This window comes from Spermophilus citellus, assembly GCF_964194105.1.
Source record: "Spermophilus citellus genome assembly, chromosome: 3".
NCBI classification, from domain to species: Eukaryota; Metazoa; Chordata; class Mammalia; order Rodentia; family Sciuridae; genus Spermophilus; species Spermophilus citellus.
This window is the reverse complement of record NC_138184.1, coordinates 40,186,475-40,203,922: the sequence shown is the minus strand read 5'-3', so window position 1 is coordinate 40,203,922 and position 17,448 is coordinate 40,186,475. Positions and strand designations below refer to the sequence as shown.

Sequence of the window (17,448 nt, the reverse complement as noted above, 5' to 3'; positions counted from 1 at the left end):
CTATCCATTTCAAAACAAGGTTCTTATGGGACATTCCTTTATTTCCCCTTGCCATTGAGCAAGGACAAGCACAGTACATTTCTGTACTATTTACTAGCACGTCCAAAGTCCCCATGATAAAGTTCTATTAAGAAACACAATATCTGCTTCTTTCCCCTGAGGAAGAATTATTTAATTGTGGGCAGATTTTTTTTTTAACTCTATCATGGGGGCAAGCAGTTGCAAAAAGAAGTATTATTTAGATCTCTAGGCATTCAGGAACCTCTCATCTTAATCCTCTTTGCTTTGGCTGTATTGACATATCCTGTCATTGATAAGCTCAGACCAGCATTATAACAACTGCTGGAATCCAAATCAGATGATATTTGAAAAATGTCACTTACTTGTTTCTAACCTTTTCAACCCTTACTCCAGTTTCCATCCTGAAAATACTCTCAACCAGCTTGCACAAAATAAGAATTATGATGTATGTGATGAATCTACCAACTTATAAAGACATCTTAAAAGTGGAAACAGAAACAAGAAAATAATTGAACTTGTGCTGAGAAGGCTGTTGACAAAACCCAAAGAAGCAAAGTAATTTAAGACAGACTTAACTTGGCTGGGCAGGAAGGAAAATGATATTAAAACTCTTGTTACCAGAGCCCTGAGTTGCTTTAAGGAGGAAAAAAAAAAAAAGTGTTGTATATATGAAATGTAACACTATTGTCATTATCAGAGCTCTCTTTGTTAAATTAGGAAAGAAGTATTAGATTTGAACATTGAAGCAGAAGACTCAGACACAAGAAACACATGTTTAATTTATTTTAGATACCAACTTGATAATTCTAATAGATAGGTCAAATTGAAATTCAACATATCTCAACAACAACAAACAACAAAATAGACCTGTTGGTGATATCCAGAAGACACACAATCACATTGAATCTCTTTTCTTTTGCCCATGAAAGAGCCTGGCTCTGGGAATTTGACATAACCAGGCAGACAATTAAGTTTACCATGGCTTTCAGACAAGTCATGAAATCAACTATATAGCAAAAAAAGAGGTTGTAAACTGAATCACCCCCCGGCCTTTAAGTTTTTGTAGTACCTATCACTCTGATAGGTTCAAGTTTTGTTGTGGTACTTACTGCATTAAAATTGGGGAAGAGGTTGACTGCAGCCGCAGTGTCAAGAGGAAAGGGAAGAAATGGTTTAATATCCAGCGATGGTTGCAAAGGAGGGGCTGGTGGACGGACCAGGGCTGGGAGAGCAGGACTCTGGCATGTACCACCTGTGGAGATGAAAAGAAACAGAATGATCAGGGATACCAGGCATAGAAAAAGCACCACCATCTCTCTTGAGAGAAAAGAGGCCAGCTTCATGGATCACTGGAAAAAATAAAGACATGGAAGTCTGCTGACCTCAGTTGGGAACTGGCCAGTGAGCAGTTCTGCCATTGGGCAGTAGAAGTATGTCAAGCTCTTCTTTTCTTTGGATTATAATTGTCTGGTTATGCAAGTATTGGTCAATATTTCAAACTCTCCATCTCATTTTTCCTTTCCTGCCTAGAGCTCTGGAACAGGTCAGCAACAAATCCAAGATCACTGAATTCAAAAAGAAACCCTCTCCATGGCTGGCTTGCCTGTCCCTCTTTGACCACTAACCTATTACTCAGAAGAGGCTTCAGATCTGAGAGGTTATTTCAGTAGAACTGCTCTTTTCCGCCAATGCAAAACTCTGGTAGTAAGATGACATGACTCTGGCACAAGAAAGAAACTTAACTGTGAACATGGGCAAACATACCTTACTGCCCCAGCAACTGGAGGATTAAAAAACAGCAAATCCAGTGCAAAAGGCTGAGCTGTTCAGCACCCCTGTAGCTCTGAGTATTCAACAACTGCCTGCCTCCACCACAGGCAGGAGTAGGTGGAATTTACATGGGCACCAATGAGCAGGCCATGTTAATATTATATCAACAAAGACACTCCCCTTGCCATACCAGTGGACAGCCAGCTGTTTGCAAGGTTGCATGCACCTTTGCCCCCTGTTTTAGGACTCCATGTCACTCAGAAGCTAGTAGGATGGAAGCTCAGCCTCCATGTTCAGTCTCCCAAGTTTTGATAACATTCCAAAACATCAATTTGCTGTTAATTAAAGGCTGTTTGAATCCTAGGAAACTGTTAAAATATGCCAGCATTCTTCTAATCTGAGAGGCAAGCAACAGACTGTATAAAAACCCGCTGGTGAGAATCCAAGAAGCATTAGGAAAACAAAATGCAGTGAGATTTTTCCTTTCCTCACAGAAAAGAACTCTAAGAGACTGGAGGAAGAGGACAAGGTCCTGTCTATGCCACTTACTGCCTGCCATCTTGTTTTTAAGACAAAGTCAAGGGAGGCCCCCATACTGATTGTCTTTCAAATATCACAACCTGGCCAAGTGGACGGGGACCATCTTCCTGCCTTCAGTCAGTCACCTGAGCACAAAGTAAATATTGTGAAAGGACTCCCTACAGAGAAGCCTAACCCTGCTGGGCAGAGGCTCTGCTAACAAGGTGGATGACTTAAGACCTATAACAAAAGCCATCAGCTCAAGATTTAATTAACCATATACAAGAACCATCAGTTCTCCTGCTTCCAGGTATAAAATCAGCTGGAGCCAAATTAACAAAAACAGTATTTTTTTCCTCACTGTTTTAACTTCCCTCTTGAAATATTCCTCAACCAGAGTAAGGCCAATGACTGAAGTGTGAATCAGCACACCAATTAAAGTAAAATAAAATAAAATAAAACAAAAAACAGTACAAGGAAGGAAATGGAGGACAGATGTTAAAACAAACAGAGATAAAAGCAAAATACAGCAAGTCAACACTCTAGAGAGTACACGATAAACTTATTTTACTGTCCTCTTGGTAGCGTAGTGAGTGTGGGTGCATGCCCTTTTCTAGTGAGGACATCTATAAAACTTGAGTCATGGAACTGCTGTGAGTTTAGTATTGGCTTTTAAAAGTTTCTGTTTAATAAAAGTTAAACTAAATAAAATTTTGGTTGGTACTTCTTTTGAAGACTGAGGAAACAAGTTTTGGTTGAAACCGACAGTATGATTTAACATGTCCACAAATAGTGATCTTCAAAATTTTAAATTATATTCATTTGTGTCATCAATCAAAGAATATTAATGTACATTTATTTCCTTGATTTTTAACATCCCCGAATTAGGTAAGGCTAACATCATAAAATATCATGTAGAGGAAGAAAAAAAGAAAAAGAAAAAAGGTAAACTGATTCCACAGAAACATTCCATACTTAAAATTATAAGAATTCATTTTAGCAGGAATATATTCAGTAATTATTTCATTTTAAGCTCACCCCTAGTTTACAATCTCCAAAGAAGTTAATGGTTAAAGCTTACTTTGTATGTAGCTCAATGTGAGGAAAAAAGAATTAAAATGTTGATTTAATTGCTAATTTAATCTACCCCTTATCTCCTCTAGGGTAAATATTTAATTTATACCTATTCATATATTTCAAGGTCCTCTCTCAATGTTGTAACTGGAATTTACTTCACTGGGGAAGAAAACATAAACAAGACTCACTTAACCTTGGAAAGTTGCAGGAAAACTACAGGAGCCTATCTTCTCTCAACCCTTTGAAGGGAGAAATTTAAAAGGCAATTACCTGTGGAACTTCCCCCATTGTTATGCAAATACAGGTGCAATGCCTGTGCCTGTGAGGTGCTTCCCAGAGCACCCCAGCCCCTAGTACTCATTCCTCAACTGCTTGGGGTGTTTGTTGGTGGCTGATAACCCTCACCCAAAGTAGACCTCCAGAGCAAATGTATTGCTGTCCCCAGGAAATGACAGGTGAGTGCAAATATTTAATAGCTTTGCCTTTGCCTCAAGTCAGGAAACTCAGAAGCCTCTAAAGCTCCTAGTAGGATGAGTGGTCTAAAGCTCCTGCTTTGACTGTACCACAGTCCAATTTCCCCTTGCTTCTTCGGTATCCCTCACTCTGCACAGTGTTCTCCAAAGCACACCCCAGTAGAGTCTCAAGAGTCCACCTTCCAAAAGAACTTGATACATGACACCAGGGTATAAGATTCATGAACTAAGTAAAAAGCTGAATTGCTTTATTCTAAAATTGATGCTCACCTCCAAATCTATAGCAGTGATATGGAGGCACAAAATTGAAGCTAGGTCTTAAAAATTACTTGTAACTAACATTGCATTTTTCAAATCTAGATCAGTCCTGAAATATTCTACTTGTATCAATCTGTGCATACTCTTCAACAAGAACACTATTTGCAAATAGTGCAAAAATCAAAATTGGCAAATGTGTTTCATCTGCAAAACAGACTAAACTATGCTCCTTGGGTAGATAGTTATTCCTTTCCTTAATTTTCTAAATAGAAACTTTTGTGTACAAGATAGGAATGTATATTATTTATTTCACAATTATAAACTTACTGGCAATAAACATGAACACGTATAATGGTATTTCTACAGGTGAAGAGTTGTTCATGTTTGCCAACAGCATCATTCTCATAGAAATTTTTCATTTCTAGAAATATTAATATCCGCCCGTGCTAGGGGAGTACTCTACCACTAAGCCACAATCTCAGCCCATTAATATTCTTAATTTTAAAGTCCCCATGGGGCAGAGATTGAGACATACATAGAATCATGTGCTTTGTATCTGAAATGCTATGCCTAGTACCCTATATTTCATTGCCTACGAATTTTAATTTATACAGCATGAACAAAATAAATTTTAAACAATCTGATTTCAGAGTAATTTCTATGTGTCTATACAGAATTTGTTAATAAATTTAAAAAACATTAAAAGTCAATGAACCAAAAACATTTATCGAATATAGAATACTTATTAACACTGAGTAAGCTGTTGGGTAATAAAAATAAAAAAGATGAAGTACAGTGATTATTAAAGCTCACTAAATTCTTTTCCCACCCTTTATGATGCCCATTTCTGTGAGTCTACATTTACAAGTTCAGTTGCAAAGAGTGAACTACAGAGCAAACATATCAGATTCACTTTAATGCATTCACAGGAAGCTGTATGTTCACCAAAGTATTATCAGTGCGGTTGATAAAAGTACTGGAGTAACCAAATCCTAAATATTTGTTAGTAGAGACTGAGAAAGACAGATTGGTGACAGTGGTCCACTTCACCTTTGAATATAGCCCTTGCTGCTTATTTTTAAAAGGACTTGTTTTTCTTTTCCTCTTCTCCCACTCCCCATCCATAACCTGGGGGCAAGGAAGAAGATTACTTTGAGTTATCTGTCCTCCACAGAAAGGAGATGTCACTGGAAGATCTAGGAAGTGACTATCTCCCAAATTCACAAATTAACAAGCAACCTGCCATCCAGGCTCACCTGGGACCCCTTGTCAGGACACATCTGGAATGTAGCCTTTGAATAGCTTCTTTAAAAGTTATCTCTTTTCCCTGATGGGCAGAATCACAGCCTCTGGGACAGGAGTCCCCTGTGCTTCTCCTTTGCTGGCAAAGCAATAAAACTTCTTCTTTTATTTATTCATTTTTTTCCCCACAAAACCTTGTTCTGATTATTGGATTGGCATCGGGGACAAGGACTGAGGTTTAGGTAACATTCACTTCAGGAGTTTACATTTTCATAAAGCAAGTTTAAAACATAAATTCAGAAGTGTTCACTTTAATAATTTACACAGATAAATAGGAATTCTAAACCAGCGGTTGTGACTTAAAGCTTACTATATAAAAGAATATGAAGCACCTAGCACAGCTCCTGGCCAACAGATGCTCACTAAGTGAGGCATATCTTTTTTTAGTGAACATAATAGCCTCCCAGAAAGCTTGTTCAAGCCTTCTGAAAGCAGTCAATCAAGATACTTTTAAGAGAATCTTCAAATTCTTACCTTTGTTTATTTTGCTCCCCCAGAAGGGTGCTCCCACTAAGAGGTCCTCCAGAAAGAGGTTTGGGCTCTTCATAATGGGGCATGATTTAACCTTAAACTGCTGCACTGACCCAGAGTTCATACAATAGTCACAGACATCCTGTCTGTCAGCTGAACTTTAATCTTCATCTCAATTTCAACCTCCACCTATGATTTAACCTTTGATATCCCCAAATCATTAGGGCTTGCTGCCATTTAAAATTAACACCAGCATATGATTGGGTAAATACATACACTCACACACAATTATATGTGTGTATATGTATTTACACACACACATGCATACACACACACACAGCATAAATCGCTGATTTCCTAAGAGAAGAAATCATTTCTATAGTCTCTTTAGCATTTTTTCCCCTTCACCATCAATTTATCTATAGATATATGCATATAGATACATATATAGATATAGATATATATATGTATATATACACACACACACACACACACACATATATATATACACATAGGTATATACATTCTTGAACTATATATGTTTGTCTTTATTGAAATACATATAGTTATCTATATATTATTGAGAGGTTGATCACTGGGTATTAAGTTGTAGTTGGAGACATAAGTTCTGGAATTCTACTGCACAGCAGAGTGACTACAGATAACAATAATAAAAATAGCTTGCTGTATATTTTGAAAAAGCTAGAAGGATTTTGAGTTTCTTTAACCAAAAAAAAATGATAACTAAGGGAGTTTTATGTAATGTATAAATGTACTGAAATGTCAGAGTGCCAAATATGTACAATTTCAAGTGCCAATGTTTTTAAAATTAAGAAATCTATATTTCAACAAGCTACAATTAAAATAAGCAGCTCAAAATATTAATATATAACTGAAAAGCATCTAGAACATTTTGCATAATCTTGATTCCTTTTTTTTTTTTTGGTACAGCAGATTGAAACCAGGGGCATTCTACCACTGAGCCCCAGATCTAGTTCGGATTTTATTTAGAGACAGGCTCTCACTGAGTTGCATAGTGCCTTATTTTTTTTCCACTTCTAGAAATTTATTGCAGACATACTTTGTTTTGAGAAGTGATACTTAGAGAATATAGATATTTTCTTTTGAGTATTAATTGAAGCAAGTAACGATTTTTTTTCCTGTTTTGGGGGACTAAGTGGTCCAAGGATGAAGGTGAGAGAAACATTTCACTGTATGCCCTTTAAAAAACAAACATGAGGGGCTGGGGATATAGCTCAGCTGGTAGAGTACCTTGCTTGCACAAGGCCCAGGGTTCAATCCCCAGCACCAAAAAAAAAAAAAAAAAAAAAAATTCAGGGCTGGAGTGGAGCCCAGTGGTAGAACACTTGCCTAGCAATGTGTGAGGCCCTGGGTCCAGTCTCCAGCATTGTAGAAATAAAAGATAAAATCCTTTCATTTTAAATTAATTTTCAATTAATAGAAAAATTATAAAGATAATATAAAGAGTTCCCATAACTTCCTCACCCAGTTTTTCTGCATACTAACATCTTGTATGACCACAGCACATTGGTTAAAACTAAGAAACCAATATCAGTACATTATTATTATTAACGAAACTCTGAACTTTGACTTTCACTATTTTTTCTACTAATATCCTTTCTCCATCCAGGATCCATTTCAGGAAACCATATTGCATTTACTAGTCATGTTTTTTTTGGTCTCTTGTTGTCTTAACATGTATACCCTTTTGAATTTTGTGTCATAGCACTTCACTTTTGCTGAGGCTGGCTTTGAACTCGTGATCCTCCCAAGCTGCTGGAATTACAGGTAATGTTGGATTTTAAGTAGTTATTCTTTTTGATAAGAATTCAATTTGATACACAAAACTATTTGTATCCACTTCTAAATAATTTAATTGGAATTTTCCATTTCCATTGGGCAACACTGGAGCTCATTATAGGAAATCAGGAAACTATGCAATAGCGAATGCAAATTCAGATCTGATATTTCTAACAGGAAAAAGAAATGATATATTGGGGATATCAAGGCAAAACTTGTACTTGATCAAATATTGGCTGCAGAGTGCTGTAATTAGCAGAATCAGCCAGCCAGGGTAGAAGTGATAACTCTAATGAGTAATTAACATGGATTAGCTTGGTATCCCCTTAATTCCTTTAAAACACAAAATTCTGCCAGGTATCTATGATAATATCCAATTTACATATTCAAAAGCCAAAGCTCTAAGAAGCAAAGTATCTGACTGAAAGAACCTGAGTAACTTGAACAATTTTCACGGCACTGATGCAAATAGCTTTTAAGTTAATAACAACAACAACGAAAAGAATACTCTACCCAACTGGTTTTCTTAAAATTGAGCAAGCCAATTCCCTTGCAGCCAGAACAAAATATTTTAAAACCAGCAATCTTGTAAGATGTGGGGTGGGGGGTGGGGGGGGAGGAAGAGCATTTATTTTTAAAGATAAAAGAGATGATAAAGGAATATCCAGAATTGACCACTGATATTTATCCACCATGGGAACATGCTCGCTTTGTGAATATGATATCAAATTTGTTTCAGAAGTTGTCATGCTCACATTCTTCATTATTTCTTTCCCTAATCAGAAAAACAAATATGTAGTTGTTGTAATCTCTTCTGCCTTTCAAATACTCAAGGTTATTGGCTGGGGATTATAATGGGCGGTTTTATCATTGAGATTGACTTTTACTTTTTGTCTAGAAGAACTGGGTTTACTATGCGTCCTCAAACCTCAGTGACCCAAACTCCCATTCAATTCCTCTTTGTTTAAATGTTGTTCTCAACTGAACAGTAAAACTGTCAACTTGTTTTGAGATGAAATTTGAATTTAGCATGACCAGGTCCCAATTTTTCCCTCACATGGCTTTTGTTATTTGCCTGTTTTGGACTGTTGATTCACCCACTAGGTTTAGGAAAGATGATCTAGCACCTTCTACATCAGGAGGAAGCTCCTTGTTGGCCTGAAGTGATCTGCTCTTGGCAGGTCAACTCAAATGTCAAAACCAAATGAGATCCCTCTAGGACAAGCTGGCAGCACAAACCCACACAGGAGGGTGGCTGCTGTCTCACACAGCCTGCTCTTGACCACAGGGAGGAATGAGTGAGAATCGAAGGATGAGTCAGGGCAAACTAGAACACCATTCTGGAAACATTGACTCAAAAACACTTGCAGGAGTCAATGGTCAGCATTCAGATATTTACTCATGAAAAAAAAAAAAAAAAAAAAAAAAAAAAAAAAACACATGTAAGTGCTGTGTGTTCTCCCTTTGCCCAAATTCTTAATTTATTTTAAGCTGTTTAAATATTCCAGTAATTCAGCCCAAAACTCATTCTGGAGGGAAGTTAGGAAAGAATTAGTATTGTCATTGAATGCCATCATCTAAATCAAAATACTGATATTGTCCAGCTTTTAATATCCCAAACCTAGTCTTCCCTAGAAGAAAAATGGAATCTCTCCCTTCTTTAACTAATTCAGGATAATTTCCAGATTATCTGTTAGCAGTTCCAGGGTAAGGAGTTTTAAACACTTAACTCCAAATATCCTTGTATTCTTCAACCCATCTGTTAGGCACTGTATAATCCAGAACTGTATAATCTGCCTCACAGGAGATCAGAAAGGTTAGCCTGGAAAATTCCTATCCAATCAGAAGCAAGTGACATGAAATACAAAACAAACAAAAAAAAAAAGTAAAAATTTCTCAAGACAAGTTTCCAAAGATTTAATTTCAGACAATCAATTATAACTAATAAGAGAGGTACTCTAGTGCTGAGATGCCCACTGTAGACGTTATTAGCCACATGAGGCTATTTTATATTCTAATTAAGTAAAATTAAAAATTCAGCCTCACAGTCACACTAGCCACATTTCAAATGTCCAATAACCACGTGTTGCTGAAAGAGTACTGAGTGGTACACTGCAAACACAAACGTCTCCATCATTACAGAAGGATCTGTTAAACATAGCAACTCCAGTGCAAAACCAACATTCTCAGGCAACAAATAATTTACAGATAATCTGCTCAATAGAGTCTATTTCAGAACACAATGCTGATAGGAGAGAAACTCCTGCTTTCCCCTGGGTCCTTTACCTTTTGGGATTGAGAAGGGATATTTTCTCAGAGCCAAATGTGGGCTACTGTCAGAAACCACAGCTGCTGGCAACATACCAGAAAGCGTTAGTTGTCTACTCTACAGATGACAATGGCCAGCTAAGTATCTTCATGCATGATCAATGATGATCACTTCGGTGATCCGAATTAAAAAGAAAAAAAATCATGCAGAATAAGTAAGAAGTGAGTGTTTTGAATAAAATAGATAACATATCTTCAAACCAAAGAAGCAGAAAGGGGCCAATCCTGGGGCAAATGGATATTTATTAGTATCTAATAACTCTTGAGAGTGTTAACAGAAAACATGCATTTAACCAAATAAGCGTAGTCATAATACAGTCAGCTCAGTGTTTAAATCAAGTTGATGTGGGCGTCAAGTTGCCTTGCTACATCTGTCTCTCAGAGTAATTCTACTCAGGATATCTAGGCTTTGGTCATGTCACTCTTTCAAAAGGAAGAGATGCTATAGTGTTTTTGGTGATCCATCCATGATGTGTGCCTCTCAACTGGGACTTCCCTGTAGGAACATCTCCATGCCAGGGACTGGGCAAAAGGGAGAAGTTGTTGACCAGCTTCATCCAGGGCTACAGAAGGACCCCAAGTTACATTTAACCTCAGAGAGATTTTTGGTGACCTTAATGAGTTATTTAAGTGTTGTCATTTTTTTGGAGGAAGATAAGGGCTGGATGAGGGTTTCATAAAGGAGACTAGTGGAGACAACTCTTTTGAAACTTTTGACCAGGAACTAAAAGAATAAGACACGAGGGCTGGGGATGTGGCTCAGTGGTAAAATGTCTGCATGGCATGTATGAAGCCCTGGGTTCAATCCCTAACATGTGTGTGTATGTGGTGTTGGGGATGGAATCTAGGGCTATATATCACTAGAGAAAAATAAGTCTCAGAGTCACAGATAGTGGGTATTCTGGTATTCTGGTTTGACTCACTTTCTGTAACATACTTTTGGAATGTTGTATTTCAATGAGCAATTCAACCCAGAATGTTGCCTAGGGTGTAACCCAGATGAAACCTACATCAAAGTACAGTAAACAACAGATCATCTACTTTCAGGATGCAGCTCAAGCATGACTTCCCCTACTAAGTGTTCCCTGGACATATCAATAGCAGGTTCTCTCTCTGGTGTCCAGATCTACCTTACATAGGCTTCCATTGATGTACGGGACAAGATGTATTTACTACTGTGTCAGCCTCCACATATGAAGATGTCTCTGTTTTGTGTGTGTGTGTGTGTGTGTGTGTGTGTGTGTGTGTGTGTGTGTTTGGGGGGGGGTGTTCCTGGTACCTACTTGTTTTAGGATTGGATGGATGGTGGGAAAATAGATGAACAAAGAAATAAACAAATGAAATTGAACCACAACCTGCTGAGATTTTGAGACCCTCTCCTGTTATGCCCAAATTAACATGGTGTCCATTTCAAAATTAGCAAGTACCTTGAAGAATTAGAAATGCAAAGGGGAATTAACAGAGATCTTATATAGGAGTGCCCTTCTAAAAGGCAAGGGACATTTCAACATTTTTCAAACCAATTAAGCTTCTACTATTGACTATTACAAATGGTCCAAATAAAAATTTTAGGGGGTTTCATTAAGATTTTCCTATGCAAGTATCTTAAAACATAGATTTCAGTTGAAGTAATTATGATCATTATTATTTTGTATTGGGCACTGAACCCAGGGGAACTTTAACCCTAAGCTACAGCTCCAGTCCCATTTTATTTTATTTTATTAGGTTCATTTTAAGAGGGAATCAGTTACATTGCCCAGGTTGCCCCCAAACTTGTGACCTTTCTGCCTCAAGTCACTCTGGACTAGAGATGTGTGCCAACATGCCCAGTTTGAATATATCTTGTAAATAAGACTCCTTGCCTCCATGGGCATAAAAGCATAACTTTTTTGCCCATACATACTGGGCAGAGTGCTGGGTACTCCATATAGGAGAACTCCTTTGATGCTTCAATAGCATTGTGAATAGAAATGGAGCATTGAGTAGTCAAAACAATTGTTCAACTTTGCTCAATATCATACAAGTAGTAAGTGATTGAGCCATGATTTGACACCCAACATTATGTTCCCAGAGTCTGAACTCTTCTATTTACATCTTATTTAGAAATGGTCATTCTCCTGATGAAAGACAATTGAAATTTTATATATATATCTCTCTCACAAAGCTGGTTTCAATAAAATTTTGTCAAATAAAATCAAATTAATGTATACTAAAGGACTCTTGCTTATAAGGCACTGGATTATTCAAGAAGCAATTTTACCTCTTTCTTGCTCGTTTCTGCTAAGGTTTGTACTCTAGCATATTGTAAATTAAACCTATATAATGTCCACCACATTCATCCAATGGTATCAGATTTTTATTCCATTTGCATTAATTTATTATTGGTTTAGTTTTTCCTTTCACTTTGTCTGCATAGTCTAGAAGACCAAAGTGGAAACTAAATTCACAATCATCATCACTGATTCTATGGAACTTAATGGTAATATCTCCTGCAGCATTTATCTGATCCGGAATGATTTCATTCCATGTTTCAGTGTGATTCTTTTCACATTGAAATCCAATTTTCTTTCATAATGACCATGACATAAAAGTGCTAGGACAACTGACTCTTGTTGGCATGGGGTGACTATTGGAAATAACTATCACTGTTATCAAATTAAATAAATGTATTAAGACGAGTGAAGACTGCACTCCGTCTTAAAAAACCTTTACTTTGCACATGCCTGGCATTTGTAGCGCCCAATGCCTTCCAACATTTAGGAACTGTGAGTTCTGGTTTCCATTGCTTTGGTGAACATTCTTACAAACTTTATAATAGCAAAAAAAAAATTCTGATTTCAGTTTCCTCAAGAACATTCCCTGTGGAGCTGACATGTGCTCTGTTTAGTCTCGGCCTCAGTGTGATTGTTTCTTCTGGCAGGTCGTGCTTAAAACAAACCTAACTCTGTATTTTCTTTTAATTCTGAAACATTTAGTCCTTGGGACAAAAATGTAAAAATCAGTTACTAATGGAGTTGTAGTAATTGTGGAATGTCAAAAATGATTTGTTTTAAGTGGAAAAGAAATAAAATGCATACTAAATGACTGTAAGCAAGAAGGTAGGTACACGTGACCTACTTTACTTTCACAAATCCTGTCCTTTCAAGCCCTCTTTATAATTCTAGGTTCTGTGCTTGACAGTTTTACATATATTACTTATGTAAATAATGAAGATATCCTTGTTCTCATTTTACAGGTGAAGAAACAGAGGCTTAGGGAGATCGTTTTACTAAAGATAAACCACCTCGTAAAAAGGAGAGGTAAAAAGAATTAGAAACTGGAGATGTCTGATTTCACAGCCTACATTCTTTCATATTACACCTCTCTCCTTCTCAAACCTACCAAGTTCTGTTTCCCACCAAAGTGAGAGAGCGATTGAAAGTAGCAGAAATTCCATTGGAGAAAGAGACCTAAATTTTCACATTCAAATAGCCAGGACACAGCAGGTACAGGATTTACCAATCCAGGGGAAAAAGAGAGGAGAGAGAGAGAGGAGAGAGAGAGAGGAGAGAGAGAGAGGAGAGAGAGAGGAGAGAGAGAGGGGAGGGAGAGGGGAGGGAGAGGGGAGAGAGAGGGGGGAGAGAGAGAGAGAGAGAGAGAGAGAGAGAGAGAGAGAGAGAGAGAGAGAGAGAGAGACTGCTTTTAGCCCTAGGAAGAAGACAGTCCTCATACCACAGTTATGGAACCATCACCAAAAAGCAGCACAGGTAACATGAAGAGATGTCCATATCATGGTGAAATAAAGGACTTCTTAAACAGTGCAATTAAACACAAGGATTACATCTAAACTAAAATGAAAGAGAATCAATCAATGAGAGTGGTCCTCATTGTGAGTCATGTCAGTAGAGATGATGAGCATTACAGGCTAAATCAGAGCCGGCCTTTTGGAGGGCCCCTGAGCTCTGAGAATCCCAGCCCTGACCAGAAGTCCAAGATTAGAAGCTAAGGTTAATGAGAGAACACAGGTTTTTCTGGTTGACTTCATCATGTCTCACCCTCTTGTGAATTGCAGTCTCAAATATAGAAATCCTTGACTTGGCATGAGGCACATATCCACCTTGACCCAGACAGCTAATTCTCATCCATTTTATTCAACTCAAGCTGAGCAGAATTAACCAACTGACATAGGCTGTCACAGAAATCGCCTCTGATTTTTCTTTTACTGTAAATTTACTAGAAGCTCATGCCCTAACCATTCCTTAGAATTTGGAAGTTCAGAAAATCAAAGGCCTAAATTAAATTTTTCTCTTAGAAATTACTTAACAATGAGAGTAAAATATTCTGGTAATTATATGAAACACTCTCCTGGCATATGTTGAACTATATAGACTAAATTATTCAAGGCAATTCTAATTTCAAATAATGATAATCTATAAAAAAAGAAACCACTACCAATTTTTAGCACTTTACATTATACACAGGCTTTTAATTTTCACAATATTTACCTTAACTCTTAATTCAGTTGTTTAGATGTAGAAATTGAGAATCTATAAGCTTGAGATTAAGTATGCTGTAGCAGCTAACTCAAAGTAAGTATGCAAACACAGGTCGGCTGATTTCAATACTTTTTACTCTTTGGAAAATTATATTCTTTTCATTGTATCCATAATACAAAGATAGGAATCCACGATATCACTCAATTTTCTAGTACTGAGGACATAATATTATCAATTAATCCTATTTATGCTGGCCTATGAATCTCGCTTAACACCACATACCAGTAACTAGTTCAGTTGATCAGACTTTGCTATCACCTGCATAAATACCCCATATGACCTAAACAGGGTAACTTTAGTGACTTCTAAACTCTACTATTGTCACCCATCAGGCTAGAAAGATGCAAGGAAGTCATCTCTAAGGTTTAGGAAACAGACTGTAGATTAACACTGATGGTATCCTTACACCAAGTCATTTGGCAAAAGGTTCGGCCATCTTTGGATCAAAATTTGGCAAGGGGAGAATGTGACTTTTCTGTCAATGCTTGCCCAGACCAAGAGGATAACTTATCATCTGCACTTGTTCCTGATTATGGTTTGGATCTTTAATGTTCCCTCAAAGCTCATGTGTCGAAGACTAGGTTCTCAGTGCAGCCATGTCCAGAGATGGGCCTTTCAGGAAGTGACTGGATCCTGAGAGCTCTAATCTCATTAGTGGATAAATCCATTTAATGGATCAGTCATTTGAATGAACTACTGGGAGAAAGTGGAAACTGTAGGCAGGTGTGGCATGGTGGAAAAAAGTAGGCCACTGGGGTGTGTCTTGGGAATTATGTCTTATCCCCAATTCCTTCCTCTGCTTGTGGCTGCCATAATGTTTCTGCCTCACTCAGGCCCACAATGGAACAAAAACTCTTGAAACTGTGAGCCGAATAAACCTTTGCTCCTCCAAGTTGTTGTTGTCAGGTATCTTGGTCACAGAAAGCTCCAACATAAGCAGGAGACTTCCATTCCTAGGCTTTCTGCAACAGCTAGCGTTGGCAAAGAGGAACCTTATCTCAGAAAACATTTCTGAGATTTCCTCCCGATTCAAATATGAGAGAATATTTTGAGAATATACAACTACCTCATAGCTATTCTTCTTCATTGATATGTCAGTGGAAGTTTTTGGAGTGACCTAATCACTGTAATCCCAAAAGCTTGGTGGAAAAACAAAACAACTACTAACCCTAAAAGGAAACCTGAGAAGGGGTTCTGAACACAGACAGTCTCAGGAGCCAGAGTCAGTCTTTTCAAATCCATGGGGCTGTTTGCCTTCGACTGTAAAGATTATTTTGTGCTTTTGAAAGGACATTAATCCCAAAGGAAGAACAAAACAGAATGAGTCAAATTGCTTTGAGCAGGAATGCCTGCCGAGAGGAGAGAAATTCTCCAAGAAACAAGGCTTCTGAAATTGGACCTGTATTTTCCTGAGTGATTCTGGTCAGTCCTGCATATAGTTTTCAGAAGTCATTATGCCTTCCAACTGCTAAATCACTGCCTCCCATGTTATCAATGTCAGTGTGACCTTCTCTTGCTCATTCATATCATTTGGTGTCCTCAGAAAGTGAAGATAAGGAAAAAATTGTTTGGAGGGTCTTCCCCCACCCCCACTAAATTTTGGTAAATTTGAGTCTTTTTTCAACTTCTCCCTGCCCTTCAACATTTAGCTGAGGCACTCTGGTTTCCCCACCCATTGGACATCACAGTCAAATTGTTTGCACACATTCACAGAATATTTTAAGTAGTTGAGAACAGAGGCTTCATCTTCATAAACCTGCATCCAACGTCTAGTTTCATGTTCTAAGGAATTTAGCAGCTACTTAGTTTCTCCTTCAACAAAATAAGAATAATACCCAAATCCCAAAATTTTATGTAAGGCTTATGTGGAAAAAAAAATAGAGTAAGTATAAAATTCTAGTAAATTGTTTTCTTTATTTAATATTATTTTAGCAAAATGTGAAACGAATGGAATATATTTTATTGACACTGTTGTTTGGATCATTAACCAATATATCTGATAGTTCTTGCTTTTGTTTAGTAGTAGAGTTATTTGATTCTGACTTTCTCAAAGTGCGTCCATGTCTCTATCACCTTATCTTTTTCTCCCCGTAGTTCTTAATGCAGTGCTTTAAAAATTACATATACTCAAGTGATCTTGGGTGAATAAATGAATGAACAAATTAGGCACTGTTGTTTTGACGCTTATCTTAAGAGAGGAGAGGGAAATGGCAAACCACATGTGACTTCATTAGTACTGTTCCATATTAAGAAGGTGAAATATCCATTGGCACCTGTTTTCTATGTGTGAGCTTTGTAGGTGGTAGGCATAGAAAACAAAATTAAAAAGAGAAATTGAACAGAAGCAAAGGAGGAGTCAGGGAAGAGAAAACTATGAGGGACATGATCATGTCCAAATCTGATATGCAGAGGACTCACCTGTCCTACAAAGAACTGCTTTTGAAACAGCCTGAAAAGTATGCAAAATGCCCCTAAAGGCATCCTACAGGGAAATACCCACCCTTGAAATATTTGATGACAAGTCACAGAAATATTTCTATTTTTTAAATTGGAAAGTAACCAGTAAGAGCCTCATTATCTGGTGAGACATTGTATAGGACAGAGATTCTTAAGTGCTTAGTACAGGGTGAATACTCAAAACATGATAGCTGATTGACTTGGAGTCTGGGACAGAAAGAATTAGTACTATTTTCTGTCAGTGGGAAAATGGAGACACCCTAATTCACACCATCCCCTTTTAGCTTGGTTCTCCGTTACCTACCCCCATCTCACCTATTCTCTCTCAGGTACTCCTCACCCTTCTCTCCTTTCAGATATAATTCATAGCTATTGCATATTTCTCACAAACATTCATCAAATATTTATTCATTGTC

At 37.5% G+C, this 17,448-nt stretch overlaps 1 protein-coding gene across 2 annotated transcripts in view; it reads right to left on the bottom strand.

The window, feature by feature from the left end:
- ZNF385D (zinc finger protein 385D) overlaps window positions 1–17,448 on the bottom strand; it is a 296,749-nt gene that overhangs the window by 221,883 nt on the left and 57,418 nt on the right. For both annotated transcript variants that reach the window (XM_081283994.1, XM_081283995.1), the window contains exon 2: window positions 1,131–1,273. In XM_081283994.1, the coding sequence (XP_081140120.1) occupies window positions 1,131–1,273 (143 nt within the window). The remainder of the gene's footprint in view (window positions 1–1,130; window positions 1,274–17,448) is intronic.